Source organism: Triticum aestivum, chromosome 2D (assembly GCF_018294505.1).
Source record: "Triticum aestivum cultivar Chinese Spring chromosome 2D, IWGSC CS RefSeq v2.1, whole genome shotgun sequence".
Taxonomy (NCBI): domain Eukaryota; kingdom Viridiplantae; phylum Streptophyta; class Magnoliopsida; order Poales; family Poaceae; genus Triticum; species Triticum aestivum.
The window spans coordinates 128055249-128076161 of NC_057799.1; the positions used below are offsets into that span (position 1 = coordinate 128055249).

The window sequence follows — 20913 nt, forward strand, 5'->3', positions numbered from 1 at the left end:
ATGCACACATGCAAGTATTGTACAATATGTGTGTAAAATTATACTAGGGGTGTAAAACTTGCACTATTATATGCTTATTCTTTGCATGTTACAAAAGATGTTATTTTAGTGCAAAGTTGTGTGCAAGTTTTTTTAAATAGTTATATTATTTCTTCTTACGGGTAATGCCAATGCCACTCATTCATTCTTCCTTAGTAAACTTGATTTTTTTTATTACTCTTTTTATTTCATTTTTTCCTTAAAGTCGATGCCACTAATTCATCCCATCTTAGAATTTTTTTTGCGAAAATTCCACAACTATATGTTTATTTTTGCATATTGTTAAAATACTCAATTTGTGTGTAGATAGCTGAAATTTTAACTTTTTGCATTAAATTTTATTTTCTTTCTTCTTAAGGGATAATAACAATGTCACTAGTTCATTCTTTTCTGAGAAAACACCATTTTTTTATTTTTGTGTGTGTAAGTATATACACAAGTATAATAGAACATGTGTATAAATTGTAGTATTATATGCTTATCCTTTGCATATTACGAAAAGTGCATTTTCAGTGCAAAGTTGTGCGCAAACTTTTTAGGCTTTTTTCAAAAAAAAAAACTTCTTACAGGGTAATATCAATGCCAGTAATTTATTCTTTCTAAAAAATCATTATTCTGATTTTGATTCAATTTTTATTTCATATTCTTACTAATTTAAGGTTGATACCAATGCAACTAATTCATTCAATCTTAGAAAACTTCATTTTTGTGAATATTTCACTATTATATTCATATTCTTGCATATTATGAAAAGAGTAATTTCCGTGTAAATTGTGTGCAAAAAATATTATTTATTTTACTTTGTTCTGTATTCTTTATTTTTAAAGGGTAATATGAATGCCACTAATTCATCCTTTCTTAGAAATAAACTGTGTTTTATTTGTGCTCATTTTTCCTTCTTTTTTTCTTGTGTCTTATCATGTACGTATCACATAGTTTCTGTTATATTTCAGACCAGGCCTAAGTACCTGGTGGACTTCTGTTTGTGGTTGCAAAGGATCGAGTGCTCTAAAAAATTTAACTGGCCCAAGTTGGTGCCAGTTGGTCCTGTTTCTGCCGTACTAAGGAAAAATCAACTTGCCCAAATTGTTCTTTAGATGACTTGTCCCTCATCGGTCCCCTATTAAAATATTGAGATGGAAACCTCATGGTATCAACCCAAAATTAACCGTAAAGAAGGTACAATAACCTCAATTCCAAGAAAGTTACAAGAATCCGAGCACATGGTGCCTAAAAGTATAATTAGACCTAGAAATCCTGGCCAAGACACTATGGATAAGCTTATCAAATATGCATCGATATGTAGATCTATCACATTGAGATATCTGAATAATAAAGAGAAGAAAAACACACCCACATCTATGTACGTTTCCAACATACATAGCACTTCTCAAGAGGAAAGGAATGCACCTAGACAATCCTTACTATCCTAACTGCAATTAGAGGGCAGAAAAGACCACCATGCATCTTTTATGGGACTGTAACTTTGCACAAGATTGTTGGAACTCATTGATACCAAATAGAGAGGTACATCTGTGTAGGAGGACACCACCTTTTTCCAATGGAACTCCTTCCAAAACAATTTGCATCAGAAATTGTCATATTGGGATGTTGGAATGTATGGATTAAGAGAAATGGCAAAAAATTCAGAGCTCAGCAAATTCAATTCAGGCAATTTTTTGAAAGATCCAGTTACCCTGGCTTTTCATTGATTTAGCAGAGGAGAGGTTACAAAGCTTTGATCAAGTGATCAGATAGTTTGCCCCAAAAGAAATTTTGTGGGCTGAAGAGGTCGTGCGGCCCGCCGGCGCGCCCTCTAGGTTAACCTAAGGGGATAATCTCATGTGATCTCCCCAAAAGGGGCCAATTAAGGCACGGAGGTTCTATCTGAAGCAAGACCTGAAACTCCTAAGATTCAAGATTAAGGATAAGTATGAACAAAGTTTCTCCCAGTGGTTAAACAATAATTTGTAAATCCATGACTCTTATACCTAGAACAGGCATTGGCAGGGCACTGACTTGATCTTTTGCCTTCTGGGTCTTTTTTTCCACTTCTTTGTAATATATTGGTTTTTTAATAAAATATACTGTAGAACAATAGGGGTAAAAAAATCGTTTCCAACATACGTTCTTTCAGACTCTTAATAGAAACAACTCATGTGACCAACCCAAACTAACCGCCAAAGGAAGATACCACAACTTCATTGAGTTTCAAGAAAGAAAATACAAGAACACGAACATATAACATCTAAAAGATAACTTGACACAGTGGTGGCACATCCATATTAACCAGCTTCCACTCTTGAGCAAATTTGGGTAGCTCATCCGTGTGGGCTCTGCTTGAATATACTGTTCACGAGGCTTCTCCTCCGTTAGATCTTTTTTTAGGATCCTTGATCCGCCACTGACAGCACTCCTAACTTTTTCCCGCAATCCACACTGCCATCAAGCACCTCCTCTGCCCGGTACTTAAACTTGAACCCCAGCTCCACAAGCTTGTTCGTGTTGGCCTGCACTCGGACTCCCTCTCCCACCACCCTGACAATCCACACGCAAAGATACATAGCATTAATCACAATTCACAACGCACCATGAGATACCTGATTTGGAATATTTAGTAGAAGAAACGCACTCTTTCCGCGCTAGTTTGAGCTCTGGGTGGTTGCTCGCGTAGTGCTCCACCAGATCCTGCATGTTGGGGTGCGCGGTGGCGCAGAGGTACCGGCCGACGGCGACGTCGCGGTGGCGCTCCATGCAGAAGACGTGCGCCTCGCAGACGTCGTCGACATGCACCACCGGCACGGAGCCCAGGAGGGCCTGCGTGTACCTGAGGGCGTTGTGGTAAGGCTCGATGCCGGTGAAAGGCGACAGCATGAAGTGCTGGCTCTCGTTGATGTACGGCAGGAGGGTGTCTCCTCCTACGAGGCCCAGTAACAGGACGACGACGTCGAACGCTCTGCTCTCCGAGGGGCTGTCGTTGTACTTGACTAGCTCCTTCTCAGCAATGCACTTAGAGGAAAGGTAATCCTGCATATATAACATAAGTGAACATGGAACTCCAAAACAACAACAACAACAAAGCTTGATAGTACAACAGGTGAGCAGGCTTGTGACCATGTTACAGGCCTAGCATGCCAAGCCGGCCATTTGCTAAAAATATAATTTTATTTTAAGAACAGGCAAAAGACTAGCAGCTCTTATTCCACACAAAGTCCGTGGAATAGCCTATATAATGCACAAGGTTGGCTATAAGGGCAGATGCAATATATTCACAAACAAAATTAATCCGGAATTTTGAATTTTAATAGGTTCTATATAATATTATTTAAATAGTTTTAAAATAAAAATATGTGCTGGAAAATTAAAAATATTCATGTTTCTTAATATAAAAATGTTCATATATTTGAGAAAAAAGTTCATCCCATGTTTAAGTAAAAAGTTTCATGTGTAAAAAAATGTTCATGTATTTAGAAAAATATATTCATACACGACTAGATATATGGTCATATACTTTTGAAAAAATATTTACTCATTTAGAAAATGCTTGTGTTTCCAAAAAGTTTGTGTTAAAAAAAGGTTCACGTATTTCAAAAAACTACTCGGTATTACATATATGTTTACATACTTCTTAAAAAGATATCACCGTGTACAGAAAAAAATATCAAAATTGAAAGAAAGCACTCACGTCCATGAATTCGTTGCTGTGATCAATGGGCAGGCCGAGCGGGGTCCAGCAAGACTCATTGGCAAACTCTTTGTACCCTTTCCCGTCCTCGCGGAGCGGCGACGCCGTGATAACGGACCCCGTGCTGATGACACGTCTCACTGACTTGGATCGCTCGCACTGTTGTAGGATGGCACGCGTCGCGTCCTCGATCGCGTCGGTGGTATCCTTGTACTGCAAAATCAAATAAGATAAGGCATGACATAACTTAGCTACAATCGATTAAAGCGAAATGTGACATTAGTGTATGTTGTGCTTTGAACAGTCGTGCATGCAAATCGTTGGTAAGAGCATCGACAGCCGGCCTCCTCAAATGCTCCCTGTGCGACTGGGCAGACGGTTCGGTCAGTGACTGATCACAAAATCGTGACCCGGCCAGGCACCTCAAAACGGTCCTATACGTCGGGATGACCGACAGTTCCATATCTAGCTCATATCTGGGAGGCTATGAGAAGGCCCAAACGCGCATGTCGGATTCGATAGACATGACCCACCACAAATTCCACCACCGCAACCCCCCCCCCCCCCCCGCCCGCCCGCTATCGGACGAACCATTTCCTCGCTTCTCCCTCTCCCTCGTCCGCTCCGGCCCTCCCCTAACTCCACCGCCATTATGGCCACAAAATTCCTCCCCAGCTGATGGCCGTCTCGCCGCTCCATACACCGACGCTGTCCCGGACACCGCGATGCGTCCGGCTATTCTCGGGTTGCACCTTGCCGTCTATGTGTTCGACACATTGTCCGAGCAATTTTTTTGTGATTCTTTTGTAGGCAAAATGATGGATTCGGATGAGGAGTACGGAAACACGAAGCTTGATGTATTTATGCAAAATGAGTTCTTCGATTTATCGGAGTTGGACAAAGATGTCGAGATGATGATGAACATGAGCAACCAGAAGGAAATGGGAGAGAGAAGGAGCACATTATGAACTTCAAGGATTCGATCAGAGGGAGAACGGTTTTGAACCAAGATAGGCCGCTGGAGCATGACTTCTCTCAAGTACTTTGATCCCAAACCAACATTCCCTGATACATGATTTCGTGGATGCTTTTATATGTGCAAACCTTGTTACTGTGCATGGTGGAGGGAGTGAAGGCACATGATCCCTACTTCAGGTTCACCAGAGATGGCAGCGGACAACTCTCGTTCTCTGTTAAGCAGAAATACACGACTGCTATGAGGATGCTTGCATCAGGTACCACCGTTGATGCCGTTGGTGAGATGGTCTGAATAGGGAAGGACATGCCTAAAGACCACTGTGAGATTTGCCCACGTCATGGTGCATGTATTTGACCGATGTTCATGGGGAGCGAATCTGCCAATCCAATTGTGGAAGCTCCAAGAGAAAGTACAATAGTGGGCTTATAGCCCGCTTACATGACAATTTTGTCTATGTGAAGAAGAGAGACATGAAAAAGTAAGGGAGTAGGCTCTCATGCAAGAGCCTAATTATACGCGTGCTCCTAGGCAAAAAAATAAATATGAAGAAATAGACAGAGAGAAGATGAAAAAAAAAATACTCATATAGCCAACCTTATAGCTAACCTTATAGCTAACCTTATTGTATAAATGATTATAAGTGATGACTATAAAAGACATGGCAACATCATATAGCCAGCATTTGGCTATACTATTAACAATGCTCTAACACGAGAAAGCTCTTGCATGGTTGACCGTTGACCATAGCCACGGTTATTTTCCGTCGTGCAATGATTGCATGAATCTTGCACTGCATTAGTCTTCCTCGCGGGTCTAAGGCGCGCACATTTCAAGGTTTAGCTATGTCCATCAGATTCGTCATAGTGGGAGTAACTTAGCCAGTAACATATCACATTTCTAGATAAGTTTGCCTATATGGCATGTAGTTAATAAGGAGAGAGGTATTTAGAGTAACATAATATGTTACCGTAACATAACGTAACCCAAAACAAAATGAGTCTACAATCTAATAAATGCAATCATCCATAATACTACTTCCTTGTTACTTTACATCATGAAGCTAGTAGTAACATAGACTAGTGTCATATGCATGATACCAGTCTAAGTTACTCCCCACTATGGCTAGCCTCAGTTAGACCGAGATTACTTCATTGCCAACAATTTTTGTCGAAGCATGACCTCTAGGTTAGTTTAAAGTGTAATACGACAAATTGTGGATACACCAAAAATGAGTCAAGATGGATACATAAAATGAAGACATCGTGGATTACCCACATTGAGATGGTGGTAGGACAGTTCATTTTATTTCGCAATATTTATGATCATGACTCAAAATATAAGTTATGTGACTTCAAAATTATATATCCGGTCCGGCGGTAGACTAGAGGGGCCGACGATGTGTGCGCGTTTAGGCGCCAGTGGAGGTGGGAGCAGTGGTCGGCGGGGTGCGGTGGTGTTGCGGTTGGTGGGGGGAGTCCACTTGCCAGTGTTCTGCGGTGGTGTTGCAGCACGATGGCGGTCTCTGGCGGGGATGGCTATTCGGGCTGGCATGTATGGGTAACGCGTGATGGACTGCTCTATTGCGGTTTCGCTTTGGCACTGTTCGTGGCTTTGTTCAAAGTCTTGTTCGACTTTGTCGGTGCTGGCGACGAAGGAACTCTTCATGATGTTCCCTTCCTGGTGGCGTCGTCGAGAAGCATAGGCACCTCCCAAATGGGGTCCATTACTTCGGGTGATAACCTTGACTTGGCTCGCCGGGCCAGACTATTGAGGCATTTTCCATGTCTTTTCCTTCTTGGAGGCATGGTCTTCGGAGTCGCGACCCCATGGTTGGCGCATGTCCCAGCATTGGCGGATCTGGAGGGGGCAACGGTTTCGGGTGTGGTCAGGCATGGAGCAGCGATGCTTCCGAGTATGGTGTCTTGTCTTCCTCTGATTTTGGGAGGCCTGGGACCACTTCCCTTCTGTGTTGGCGTTTCTCTCTGACGGCGAGGCAGTTGAAGTGCTCCTTAGTTGATTTTGTTCCATTTTTGGCGGCTCTTCTGGCCTAGTTTAGCTAGGTTTTCTGGCCATAGGTACAGGTGGTTTTTGCCTAGTTTTCCGCTAATTAACCGAGCTATGTTCGCTTTTTGGGTCCGGTTCTCCTTATGAACTGGCTCATTAATGTAGGTTTTTGGGTTTGGTTTTCCATATAAAATGGACATGTTCTATCCTTCTAATGGAAGTTGCGGGTACCCCCTGCCCTCTCGAAGAGGTTCTTCGAAAAAAATATCATTGAATGCATTTTTTGAATACGAATTCAACTATATAACCTTTTATCGCACATGACTTACATTTATTTGATTATATTGATGGCCAAGATAAAATCTCAAAATGCACGCGGGGATTACCGCGGGTGACTTTTTATAAGATGTTAGAAGACATCTTGATGTTCATAAAAAAAAAATCAGATTCTTTTTAAATTGCATTTACTATTCTTTCGGATTTACTGTTTATGTGGGTGTATTTGAGCTCGGAGCAGATTCATGGCCCTTACCTTCTATATTTTCGTAAATATAAGAGTACCTTCTTTATGTGGGTGCATTTAAATTTGGATGCTGGGAATTATTAAAATTGTTGGAAATTTTTGAAAGATGAACTTCTGAATGTTTGTGTTCAAAAAAATAGAGTTGTCGAAAACCAGAAGTGAGAGTTGCAGGTGGTGAGCGTCCTTCCGACATTGCCACAGTAGCTGTCGGAAAGTGACTACGAGACCCTTGCTGGTCAGCTGACCGTGAAATAACCTTTCCTGTGTAAACATATATCCACCGGTGTTGTGCTAGCGAAAACGAAAGTGTTACTCTAATCCCGAGCACAGATGCACCCATATAAACAGTAATTTCCGATAAAATTGTAAAAGAAAAAACCAAAACAATTTGAAACCTTTTGTGGATGAACATCAACAAGTGTTCTAACATTCTGCAAAATTTCGCCACCAAAAGACGTCCATAGTGATTTGTGTCAAAAGAAAACAGAAAAGTTAGTGCTCCAAATGTTTGTGTTTTTTTGCGGGATCCAAGTGTGTGTTTTTGAGTCCCGATTTTTACTTTTTTGTACATGCCTCCACAGCTGTCTTTTGTAGGTGAATTTTTACAGGATGGTAGAAGATATGTTGATGTTCATCCAGGGAAAAAAATCAGGTTCTTTTAAATTGTTTTTTTTTGGATTTTACTGTTTACGTGGGTGTCTTTGAGCTCGGAGCAGACGATCCATGTCCCTGTGACGGTACATTCTTGTATAAATAAGAGTACCCTTGTCCGTTGTGATCCTCATGATCGAGACACAACCAGCCGAGAAGACTAATGAGTGGTTACCTTGGAGCTGCCGGAGTTGTGCTGCAGCGGGGTGGCGACGAGGAAGACGAACTCGCAGCCCTGGATGGCCGGCTCGAAGGAGGCGGCGTCGTAGATGTCCGCCTCGAACAGCACCAGCCGCTCCGCCGCGCCGGGGAGCCCCCTCATTACCTCCGTCTTCTTCTCATCCCCTGCGTGTCCACGACGGACCAAGACCGCTCAGAGGAGATCGACGGGGCCAGCGGCACGCATGAAGAAATCAGCGTGAGAGAGGGCGGGCGCATACCGAGGTTCCGCAGGGTCCCGTGGACGGTGCAGCCTCTCTCGAGGAGCTTCTTGACGAGCCAGGACGCGATGTACCCTGCAGCTCCGGTGACGCATACCTTGCTCATCTTCTCCGGCCGGTCTCTTGTCTTGTCTATGTCTATCCCCTGACGCCCCGTGATCCTGTCTGTATATGTACGTGTGGGATGGGCGCTGAGTTCTCCCGAGTGATCGTGGGCAATGACGCTGTCGCTAATTTTTTTTTCGCTACGACGGTCACTAAATTTGCCTCGTCAAAGATATAATAATATCGGAGCCCGTAGTAGGTGTCCAATATCGGAGCCCGTAGTGGGTGTCCGGTCCACCATCGGTTAGCCGCCGGAGACTCTTGGAAAAGTGTAAGTTCGCACGCGGGCGGCCGCAGCAACCAATGGTTTAGCGAATCTGATGATTATATAGCCAGTTAAAGACACCTGAACGCAGCCTCAGTTGTATTTCCCCGGAACAGAGCAGCCCTGCATGAGACCGTCACATCCATATGGGCATACAATATGTGTTGAGATACAACAACGAGACGGACGGGCATGCTCGATCGAAACCGCCATGTGACTGTACTGTGCCAACCGATACATACGCTTCTCTAGCGTGCTAATCTAAACCAGCAACCTAAAGAAGAGGAGCTGACGGACGGGCAGAGACAGAGACATGTTTCTGCCTCTGCTAGCTGTTCGAGTTCTCTAGTCCAGTGCAACCTTTTCCACCTCCACGCGCGAGGTATTCTTGGGGCCTGTACGTACGCTGATCAGCTCGGCTGCTCCAAGCTGGGGCAAATTTGACAAATTTAACTCGTGGACGAAATCAAATCACAGAATGAACTGTCCGTGAAACTATTTCACGCGGCTGACCTTTTTGTGTGACGCCCGACACGAAGGCGCCACACTACACTATGCAACGCTTCACAGATAGGCGCTACACGCCTGGCCAGCGTTGCACCCCAGACTGCCTAAAAATTGCTAAGTCATTGTGCAGAGCCTAAGAGCTAGGCGCTGCACTGTATAATGTGCCGCCTAGCTCTCAGGCGCTGCACTAGTGGTTGCACTACAAAATGAAGCAACCACTAGTGCAACGCCTATAAGTTAGGCGCCACACTGTATAGTGTGGCGCCTAACTCTCAGGCGCTGCACACTGACTTAGTAATTTCGGATCACACGGGTGCGACGCTGGCCAGGCGTGTAGCGCCTATCTGTGAGGCGTTGCACAGTGTAGTGTGGCGCCTTCGTGTCGGGCGTCACAAAAAGATCAACCGCGTGAAATAGTTTCACGGGCAATTCATTCTGTGATTTGATTTCGTCTATAGGTTAAATTTGTCAATTTTGCCCCAAGCTGGACCAGAACGTAGGCAGGATGTTGCTGGGGCGAGCGTAAACAATACAAATGCGGCATGTACATGTTACCTTCGTGCACGCTAGCCTGAGGGGTCTGCTCCTCTGTTCACCGGGTCCTGTGGCACATCGGACAGTGCGTGTAAGACGTCAATGGCACCGGCAGCAAAGCTTTCAGTGAAGAATGGCATACCTCATTGTTCATACCACAGTTGACAACATGGAAGTAGCCTCGTCCGCCTTGTCCACGCTATCGCTTCCGAGGAAGTCAAGCACATGCTTTGCCGCCTCCCTCGGCTTCTCGACATGGGGAATGTGGCCGCACTGCCCTACCTGTCCTAGAATTGCCCTGGGGAGCTCCTGCTGTAACCGCTGCAGAGCGCCGCAGCACGTTTAAAACAGTGCGCATTTGTGTCCGAGACATGCATATATCTTGCAAGCTAGACCACGCACGGCATTTAGGCATTCTCAGGTAAACTTACGTATGCTTGCTTATTGCTAATTATCCCATCATCCTCTCCCCATAAGACCAGGCATTTTTGCTTTGCCAGTCCACGAAAACAGGGCACGGTCAAAAATAATCATTCTCTTGTACAACCCATTTCATTTTTCTTCCATACCTTGCCAGATTGTGATATCCAGCAGTTCAAAATGCTAGTGACAGAAGTATAGAGTCTATAATTGACAGTAAGCAGATGAGAATGATGTAACATTATGAACTGGTGCTTATAAATACAATTGATGATATTTCCATTTATCTCAGCAGAAACTGATGATCTGTGAGGTAGCTACAATGTGTTGGACAATTTGGGAAACATGCAGAGCTTTGTATTTTAAACATAAATTTCTTGATGATCCTTCGGCTGTCATCTTTAAGAGCATCTCCAGCCGTTCAGCTTCCCAGGGCGCCGAAAAAGAGCGGCCTGGGGGCGAAACGGCGCTAGATTGGCCCCTGGGGGCGACCTACCTTCCAGCCACGCCCCCAGGCGCCGTCCCCCAGCCGCGGCAAATTCAAACGTAGTCATTCCCGCTCACAAAATAGACGCCACAAATCCGGCGATCAAGCATCCACAAGTTCGGCGATCGAATGAAAAGTTCGGCGTACAAAAAGCAGAAAGGACGCGCGTGCGCATCAGACGGCGAGGTCGGCCTCCGGCGTCGACGGAGTCGGCGTGCGCGGGCTTGGCGGGGTCTCTGTGCTTGGCGGCGTCGGCGTGGCTTCTGTGCTGCCGGGAGTCTCAGCGGCATCACTCGGGCTTGGCGGCGGCGGCGTGGGCGTGGGCGTGGGCGGCGTCGTCGAGGGAAGCTGGTTCAGGATGAGGCCACGCTCCGCCAAGTACCACACCTTGACCGCCTCGTCGTTGCTCTGGAGCATGTCCGCCCCGCCCAGCAGGAAAGCCAGGTCAGTGTTTCTCTTCTTCGCGGTGACGTTGGTCCGGAGTAGGTCGAGCTTGACGGCGCTGCTCGACATCAACGCCAACCACCGCGCCTCGGTCTTCTCTTCACGAAGGGCGGCCCGGACCTGTGCGTCGGCGAGGCAGTGCTCGATGGACTCCTGAACTCGAGCGGTGGCCGCGTCGGCGTGTTTCCCCTTCTTGGCACCTTTGTTGCCGTCCGGCCGCCCCTCTGACGCGCCCGGAGTCGGCGCGTCCGGCTTGTAGGTCTCCTTGGCCTTGTCGAGGGTGCGCCGGACTTCCGCCCACTTCTCGCACATGTCAATGCGCTTGTAAACGTGGAGGTACTTGAATTCGGCGTCGTTGTTGCCCTGCCGATACAAGGCGAACATGCGCAGCAACTGCGCGGAGGAACAAACAGTTGGCGGGCGCACACGGCGAAGAGAGGCGCGAGACCGGCGTGCCATACCTGATCCTCAATGCTGGCGCCGCTCTCCGGGCGAGCTGTGACCTCCTCGACGATCCTATGCCATTTGTTGCACGCCCCCTGGATACGCCCCCAATGGTTCGCCATCGCCTTCGCCCCGCGCTGCATGTAGACGCCTTTAAAGTAGGGGTCGACGAGCTTGCGTTCGTCGAACTCGGCCTTGATGCGCTCCCAGTACGTCTCGATGCTCTGGTTCGTGCCGGTGGTCGGGTCGAGGCAGACGACTTTCCATGCTTCGGCGAGGCATTCCTCCTCCTTGGACGCCCACTTGATGCGCGGCTCGCCGGACCTGGACGCCCGCTTCTTCTTCTTGCGCCTCCTCGCCGGAACAGTCAGTGGCTCCTCCTCCTCCTCCTCTTCGTCCTCCTCCTCCTGCTCCTCCTCGCCGTAGACGTATCCGAGCTCGCCGTCCATGCCGCCGCTGAGATCCACCGTGTCGTCCGGGGTGACGAACCCGGGAGACGCGGCGGCCGCGGTCGAGCCGGTCGCGATGATGTCGTCCATGTCGGCCTCGGTCTCGTCGGTGTCGCCGAGGTGCGAGAAGGGCAGCACGCCACGGCGGAAAGGGGGCGTTGGGGAGAACGCGTAGGCGGGCGGCGAGTAGTTGTATGGAGGGTACTGCACGCCGGCGAAGGCAGGCGAGGGCGTGCGTTGGGCCGGGTGTCCATGGGGAAGGTGACGTTGGGGTTGAACCCACCGTGCGCGTCCCCGTCGGCGTAGCCCGGCGAGGGCGTGCATCCCCATGGCTGCGGCGACGGAGAGCCGACGCCTCCCCAGGGCGCGTGCTGGACGTGGCTGCTGGGTGGATTCCTCATCCCCGCGCGAGTCGCCTCGGCCTCGGCTTGGTCCGCCGAAGCCGCAGCCGCACGCGCCACGTTGTCACGGGCCTTCTTGGCGATCGCCCTGTTCCGCCGGTCAGCGGTGACAGCCTCCCGTCGCTGAACTTCCGCCCTCCACTCGGCGTTTGTCATGCCCGGTGGCTTGGACGACGGTGCCCTCGGCTTCCTCTGCTTCGGCTGGGCGACGGAGGCGGTCGCGGTTGCCGCGGCCCGAGGGACGACGTACTTCTTCGGTGGCATGGCGGCCGGCCGGCTGGGAGGTGAGCGGGAGGGAGATTGGCGGGAGGAAGGGAGAGAATGGGAGGGAAGTGAGGGAAAAGCGGGAAGAAACGGCGGGAAAAGGCGCTCCACTAGCCGACAGGGTGGACCCACGCGCCCTTTTCGCTTGTGCCGGCGTCCCAGGCGCCCCTCAGGGCGCCGGGTTCGGCCTGGGTCCGCCGGCACCAGTTTCAGTCCGAGCCGGCGAAAAACGGGCTTCTGGGGACGCGACTGGGCCTTTTTTGGCGCCGGCGCGGCAAAAAACGCCTGAAGAGGACCTGACGACCTGTTGGGGACGCGGCTGGAGATGCTCTAACGTGTGCAGCCACATTGATTCCTGGGCAACGTTGCACAAAGAACAAGATCGAATAAACCTTTAGGCTGGAGTGATACAGCTCAAGAAGGTGACCACGGAGGCATGTGCATGATTGCATTGATGGGTGCCGACAAGGATCATAGGGTGAAAGTGATGTTTCTACAGCTTTGCTAGAGACCCATTTGGAGTTTCGCTGTGCTCTATGTTTTGTAATAACCGGAAATGTCAGTGTTTATTTCTGCTTTGGTTAAGTTATGTAAGACAGTTATACTGTGGCAGTTTCTTTAGTGTACCGTTGTATACAAAAATTGCAAAAATTTACGCAACATATTCTATTAATGCTACAGGAAGCACTTGAACTATATATACAAAAAGAACCAAAACATTTCAGAAAGTAAAGGAACCAATATTGAGCAAAAAGGGAAACTCTGAACCAGCATTGATAGCATTTATTTGGTGCCTTGCATGATCAGTAATCTTCACTTCACCCAAGTTTTGTTGCAGCAAACAAGGCTACAGCCTCCAACAGTGATCATCTGGCGCATATATTTTACTGATTTTGTAACAAGTTGGCTGCGCATATTTGGATGCAGAGACAGGGAGAGTGTTCTCTTCCTTATCTAAATAAAATGAGAAGCCTGCAGCACCATGAATGATAGTACGAAGACAATGGAATTGGATAAGGAATAAGCATATGTGAACAGCGGACAAAATCATAATTTGAATGTTTTAAAAAAGAGCCTGCTTTATTTGGTTTAGGACATTATAACCTCCAGTAATCATAAAATTAACAGTAGCATCTTCCCACCAAGGAAGCAGGCAGTGTAGACGGCCAATCTGTAATGAATAATAAATTAATAAAGGAAAAACATATGACTTGAAACCCAAGAGTAAAAGAGGAAACTAAATGGTTCCAATTACGCGTGGCGAAATCTGCAATGTGTTAAAAACAGGATAATCAGGTGTACCTAAGCAGAATTCGACTGGCAAGAAATATATGATTGAGATGCAAGTATAACATTGCAGCATGAAGCAAAAAAAGATTGTATGTTTTTGACACATCAAATGCAGCATGTCTGTCAAGTACTTGCAGAATGCCGATTGGGCTTTTGTGTGTGTGGCAGTTTTGGTCTATTTTCTAGGAGTCTAGGACAGTTTAGCTTCGTTTTGGTACTTTCATTTTTGGGGTTTATCCCTTGTTTTTGGTTTGGTCACCCTCCACTGTTGGTGGTTTGCACTTTGCGCCTTCTTTGCCGTTCTTATACTAATACACAACAACAACTTGTTTGTCTGGCCGAGGCTGCACAGGCGCCCTACGTCACGACACTGTTGGCACTGAAAATAAAATCCTAAGATCAGATTGCAGGAAAATGCATGCACGGCGATTGCCTTATGGTGGATTATCACCCAGTGTTAGACTATAAATTAGAACTATAAGATATGAATGCAGATTTGATAACCCACAAGTATAGCGGATCGCAACAGTTTTCGAGGGTAGAATATTCAACCCAAATTTATAGATTCGACACAAGGGGAGCCAAAGAATATTTGAAGGTATTAGCAGCCGAGTTGTCAATTCAACCACACTTGGAGATTAGTTATCTACAGCAAAGTAATATGATAATTTTGATAATAGTAGCAGCAACAACGGTAGCAGTAACAGTGATAGCAGTAATTTTGTAGCAAGTGTAACAGTGATGATAACAACAGTAACTTAGCAAGAACAATATAAGATAAATTCATAGGCATTGGATCGGTGACTTGTTGGATGATATTCATCATGAGACAGTTTTAACCTAGGGCGATACGGCACTAGCTCCAGTTCGTCAATATAATATAGGCATGTATTCCGTAAATAGTCATACATGCTTATGGAAAGAACCTGCATGACATCTTTTGTCCTACCCTCCCGTGGCAGCGAGGTCCATATTGGAAACTAAGGGATATTAAGGCCTCCTTTTAATAGAGAACCGGAACAAAGCATTAATACATAGTGAATACATGTACTCCTCAAACTACGGTCATCATCGGGAGTGGTCCCGACTATTGTCACACCGGGGTTGCCGGATCATAACACGTAGTACGTGACTATAACTTGCAAGATCGGATCTAAAACATGAATATAATAATGATAACATAAACGGTTAAGATCTGAGTTCATGGCACCCGGGCCCAAAGTGACAAGCATTAAGCATAGCAACGCCATAGCAACATAAATCTTAGAACATAGTGGATACTAGGGATCAAGCCCTAACAAAACTAACTCGATTACATGATGAATCTCATCCAACTCCTTACCGACCAGCGAGCCTACAAAGGAATTACTCACTCCCGGTGGGGAGCATCATGGAATTGGTGATGGAGAAGGGTTGGTGATGATGAAGAACGAAGACCTCCCTTCTCCGGAGCCCCAAACGGACTCTAGATCTGGTCTCCCGATGAAGAACAGGACGTGACGACGGCTCCGTCTCATGGATCGCGATAATTCTTTCTCCCTGATATTTTTTCCTGGAAAAATAGGATTTTATAGCATTGGTTTCAGGGCCTGTGGGGCCACCAGGTGGGGACAACCCACCTGGGCGCGCCAGGATGGGGGGCGCGCCCTGGTGGGTTGTGCCCACCCAGGTGCCCCTCTCCATTAGGTCTTGGCTCTAGAAATTCTTGTTTATTGTATAAAAATTCATCGCAAAGTTTCGTTCCATTCCGAGAACTTTTATTTTTGCACAAAAACAACACCATGGTAGTTCTACTGAAAACAGCGTCAGTCCGGGGTTAGTTTCATTCAAATCATGCAAATTAGGGTCCAAAACAAGAGGAAAAGCATTAGGAAAAGTAGATACGTTGGAGACGTATCAACTCCCCCAAGCTTAAACCTTTGCTTGTCCTCAAGCAATTCAGTTGATAAACTGAAAGTGAAAAAAAAAATTTACGAACTCTTTTGCTCTTGTTTGCATAAATAAGCTTAAACAACACCCAGGTTTTCAGCCAACATTATAACTAACCATGCCGACAATAACTCTTAAGGATTATATTAACTCATATCAATGACATAATCAGCTAGCGAGCAATAATAAGATATCTTAAACAACAACACATTGTCAAAATAACCATGATATAATATGAGAATAGTGGTATCTCGCTAGCCCTTTCTGAGACCGCAAAACATAAATGTAGGGCACCTCCAAAGTTCAAGCAACGACTAAACATTGTAATTTATGGAAGAAAAGATCCAGTCATGATGCACCCAACATTAGCTACACACAATGCAGAAGTCATGACAGTTGTGCTCTCAGGTTCTGGTGCTTATTTTAGAGGGTGATGACACAACATAAAAGTAAATAGAAAGTCCCTTCGCAAAGGGAAGTAGTGATTTGCAGAGGTGCCAGAACTCAAGTTTTAAAACAGAGGTAAATGATATTTTTGAGACGTGCACCCTTCTCATTTACTTCACGACCATCAGTTATCAATATCTTCCATGCTAAGCACGCTAGTGGCGGTTCCCAAGCGATAGAAGTAAAGGTTTACTCCCCCTCCAACAACAATCTGTTGGAAATATGCTCTAGAGGCAATAATAAATGGTTATTATTATATTTCTTTGTTCATGGTAATTGTCTATTATTCATGCTATAATTGTATTGTCCGGAAATCGTAATACATGTGTGAATACATAGACCACAACCTGTCCCTAGTAAGCCTCTAGTTGACTAGCTCGTTGATCAACAGATAGTCATGGTTTCCTGACTATGGACATTGGATGTCATTGATAACGGGATCACATCATTAGGAGAATGATGTGATGGACAAGACCCAATCCTAAGCATAGCATAAAAGATCGTGTAGTTTCGTTTGCTAGAGCTTTTCCAATGTCAAGTATCTTTTCCTTAGACCATGAGATCGTGCAACTCCCGGATACCGTAGGAGTGCTTTGGGTGTGCCAAACGTCACAACGTAACTGGGTGACTATAAAGGTGCACTACGGGTATCTCCGAAAGTGTCTGTTGGGTTGGCACGGATCGAGACTGGGATTTGTCACTCCGTGTGACGGAGAGGTATCTCTGGGCCCACTCGGTAATGCATCATCATAATGAGCTCAATGTGACTAAGGCGTTAGTCACGGGATCATGCATTGCGGTACGAGTAAAGAGACTTGCCGGTAACGAGATTGAACAAGGTATTGGGATACCGACGATCGAATCTCGGGCAAGTAACATACCGATTGACAAAGGGAATTGCATACGGATTGATTGAATCCTCGACACCGTGGTTCATCCGATGAGATCATCGTGGAACATGTGGGAGCCAACATGGGTATCCAGATCCCGCTGTTGGTTATTGACCGGAGAGGCGTCTCGGTCATGTCTGCATGTCTCCCGAACCCGTAGGGTCTACACACTTAAGGTCCGGTGACGCTAGGGTTGTAGAGATATATGTATGCGGAAACCCGAAAGTTGTTCGGAGTCCCGGATGAGATCCCGGACGTCACGAGAGGTTCCGGAATGGTCCGGAGGTGAAGAATTATATATAGGAAGTCAAGTTTCGGCCACCGGGAAAGTTTCGGGGGTTACCGGTATTGTACCGGGACCACCGGAAGGGTCCCGGGGGTCCACCGGGTGGGGCCACCTGTCCCGGAGGGCCCCGTGGGCTGAAAGTGGAAGGGAACCAGCCCTTAGTGGGCTGGGGCGCCCCCCTTGGGCCTCCCCCCATGCGCCTAGGGTTGGGAACCCTAGGGGGGAGCTTCCCCCTTGCCTTGGGGGGCAAGGCACCCCTTTCCACCCCTTGGCCGCCGCCCCCAACCCTAGATGGGTTTTGGCCGGCCCCCCTCCCAAGGGGGCCTATATAAAGGGGGGGAGGGAGGGCAGCAACCTACAGCCTTGGGCGCCTCCCTCCTCCCCTGCAACACCTCTCTCTCTCGCAGAAGCTCGGCGAAGCCCTGCCGCAGACCCGCTACATCCACCACCACACCGTCGTGCTGTTGGATCTCCATCAACCTCTCCTTCCCCCTTGCTGGATCAAGAAGGAGGAGACGTCGCTGCACCGTACGTGTGTTGAACGCGGAGGTGCCGTCCGTTCGGCACTCGGTCATCGGTGATTTGGATCACGGCGAGTACGACTCCGTCATCCACGTTCATTAGAACGCTTCCGCTCGCGATCTACAAGGGTATGTAGATGCACTCCTTCCCCTCGTTGCTAGTAGACTCCATAGATGCATCTTGGTGAGCGTAGGAAAATTTTAAATTATGCTACGATTCCCAACAGTGGCATCATGAGCCAGGTCTATGCGTAGTTACTATGCACGAGTAGAACACAAAGCAGTTGTGGGCGTTGAGTTTGCCAATTCTTCTTGCCGCTACTAGTCTTTTCTTGTTTCGGCGGCATTGTAGGATGAAGCGGCCCGGACCGACCTTACACGTACACTTACGTGAGACAGGTTCCACCGACTGACATGCACAAGTTGCATAAGGTGGCTAGCGGGTGTCTGTCTCTCCTACTTTAGTCGGAACGGATTCGATGAAAAGGGTCCTTATGAAGGGTAAATAGAAATTGGCAAATCACGTTGTGGTCATACGTAGGTAAGAAACGTTCTTGCTAGAAACCTACAAACCACGTAAAAACTTGCAACAACAATTAGAGGACGTCTAACTTGTTTTTGCAGCAAGTGCTATGTGATGTGATATGGCCAGAAGATGTGATGAATGATATATGTGATGTATGAGATTGATCATATTCTTGTAATAGGAATCACGACTTGCATGTCGATGAGTATGACAACCGGCAGGAGCCATAGGAGTTGTCTTTATTATTTTGCATGACCTGCGTGTCATTGAATAACGCCATGTAAATTACTTTACTTTGTTGCTAAACGCGTTAGCCATAGAAGTAGAAGTAATCGTTGGCGTGACGACTTCATGAAGACACAATGATGGAGATCATGATGATGGAGATCATGGTGTCATGCCGGTGACAAGATGATCATGGTGCCCCGAAGATGGAGATCAAAGGAGCATGATGATATTGGCCATATCATGTCACTATTTGATTGCATGTGATGTTTATCATGTTTTTGCATCTTATTTGCTTAGAACGACGGTAGTAAGTAAGATGATCCCTTATAATAATTTCAAGAAAGTGTTCACCCTAACTGTGCACCGTTGCGAAGGTTCGTTGTTTCGAAGCACCACGTGATGATCGGGTGTGATAGATTCTAACGTTCGAATACAACGGGTGTTGACGAGCCTAGCATGTACAGACATGGCCTCGGAACACACGCAATACACTTAGGTTGACTTGACGAGCCTAGCATGTACAGACATGGCCTCGGAACACGGAGGACCGAAAGGTCGAGCATGAGTCGTATAGAAGATACGATCAACATGGAGATGTTCACCGATCTTGACTAGTCCGTCTCACGTGATGATCGGACACGGCCTAGTTAAACTCGGATCATGTTTCACTTAGATGACTAGAGGGATGTCTATCTGAGTGGGAGTTCATAATCAGATGAACTTCATTATCATGAACATAGTCAAAAAGGTATTTGCAAATTATGTCATAGCTTGCGCTTTAGTTCTACTGGTTAAGATATGTTCCTAGAGAAAATTTAGTTGAAAGTTGGTAGTAGCAATTATGCGGACTGGGTCCGTAAACTGAGGATTGTCCTCATTGCTGCACAGAAGGCTTATGTCCTTAATGCACCGCTCGGTGTGCTGAACCTCAGCGTCGTCTGTAGATGTTACGAAACATCTGACATACACGTTTTGATGACTACGTGATAGTTCAGTGCGGTTTAGAATTGTGGCACCAAAGACGTTTTTGAAACGTCGCAGAACATGTGAGATGTTCCGAAGACTGAAATTGGGATTTCAGACTAGTGCCCACGTCAAGAGGTATGAGACCTCTGACAAGTTTCTTAAGCCTGCAAACTAAGGGAGAAAAGCTCAATCGTTGAGCGTGTGCTCAGATTGTCTGAGTGCCACAATCGCTTGAATCGAGTGGGAGTTAATCTCCCAGATGAGATAGTGATAGTTCTCCATAGTCACTGCCACCAAGCTAGTAGAGCTTCGTGATGAACTATAACATATCAAGGATAGTTATGATGATCCTTGAGCTATTCGCGATGTTTGACACCGCGAGAGTAGAAATCAAGAAGGAGCATCAATTGTTGATGGTTAGTAAAACCACTAGTTTAAGAAGGGCAAGGGCAAAAGGGATACTTCATGAAACAGCAAGTCGTTTGCTGCTCTAGTGAAGAATCCCAAGGTTGAACCCAAACCCGAGACTAAGTGCTTCTGTAATGAGAGGAACGGTCACTGAAGCAGTACTACCCTAGATACTTGGTAGATGAGAAGGCAGGCAAGGTCGACAGAAGTATATTGGATATACGTTATATGAATGTGTACTTTACTAGTACTCCTAGCAGCACCAGGGTATTAGATACTGGTTCGGTTGCTAAGTGTTAGTAACTCGAAATAAAAGCTGCGGAATAAATGGAGACTAGCTAAAGGTGAGATGACGATATGTGTTGGAAGTGTTTCCAAGGTTGATGTGATCAAGCATCGCATGCTCCCTCTACCATCGAGATTTGGTGTTTGCGTTGAACATGATTGGATTATGTTTATCGCAAAACGGTTATTCATTTAAGGAGAATAATGGTTACTCTGTTTATTTGAATAATACCTTCAATGGTCTTGCACCTAAAATGAATCTCGATCGTAGTGATACACATGTTCATGCCAAAAGATATAAGATAGTAATGATAGTACCACATACTTGTGGCACTGCCACTTGAGTCATATTGGTGTAGAACGCATGAAGAAGCTCCATGTAGGTGGATCTTTGGACTCACTCGTTTTTGAAAAGATTGAGACATGCGAACCATGTCTATTGGTATATATGCATGAAGAAACTCCATACAGATGGATCGTTTGGACTCACTTGATT

General features: G+C 46.4%; 1 protein-coding gene across 1 annotated transcript; it reads right to left on the bottom strand.

The window, feature by feature from the left end:
* Positions 1 to 2199: 2199 nt before the first annotated feature.
* On the bottom strand, positions 2200 to 8448 carry LOC123049020 (putative anthocyanidin reductase). Its single transcript, XM_044472026.1, has 5 exons — positions 8322 to 8448; positions 8057 to 8226; positions 3725 to 3937; positions 2672 to 3066; positions 2200 to 2577 (listed from the first exon to the last, which is right to left on the bottom strand). Exons 1-5 carry the CDS (start codon positions 8425 to 8427, stop codon positions 2424 to 2426), a joined length of 1038 nt encoding a protein of 345 aa, XP_044327961.1. The 5' UTR covers positions 8428 to 8448; the 3' UTR covers positions 2200 to 2423.
* Between the last annotated feature and the right edge of the window lie 12465 nt (positions 8449 to 20913).

What these genes read in the sequence shown, in the direction of transcription:
- LOC123049020 (XM_044472026.1), bottom strand. Translation starts at nt 8,427, where the DNA reads ATGAGCAAGGTATGCGTCACCGGAGCTGCAGGGTACATCGCGTCCTGG. An exon ending in ACAACTCCGGCAGCTCCAAG is followed by an intron (nt 3,938 to 8,056) that starts GTAACCACTCAT and finishes TTGATTTTGCAG; the next exon opens with TACAAGGATACCACCGACGC. An exon ending in ACAGCAACGAATTCATGGAC is followed by an intron (nt 3,067 to 3,724) that starts GTGAGTGCTTTC and finishes TTATATATGCAG; the next exon opens with GATTACCTTTCCTCTAAGTG.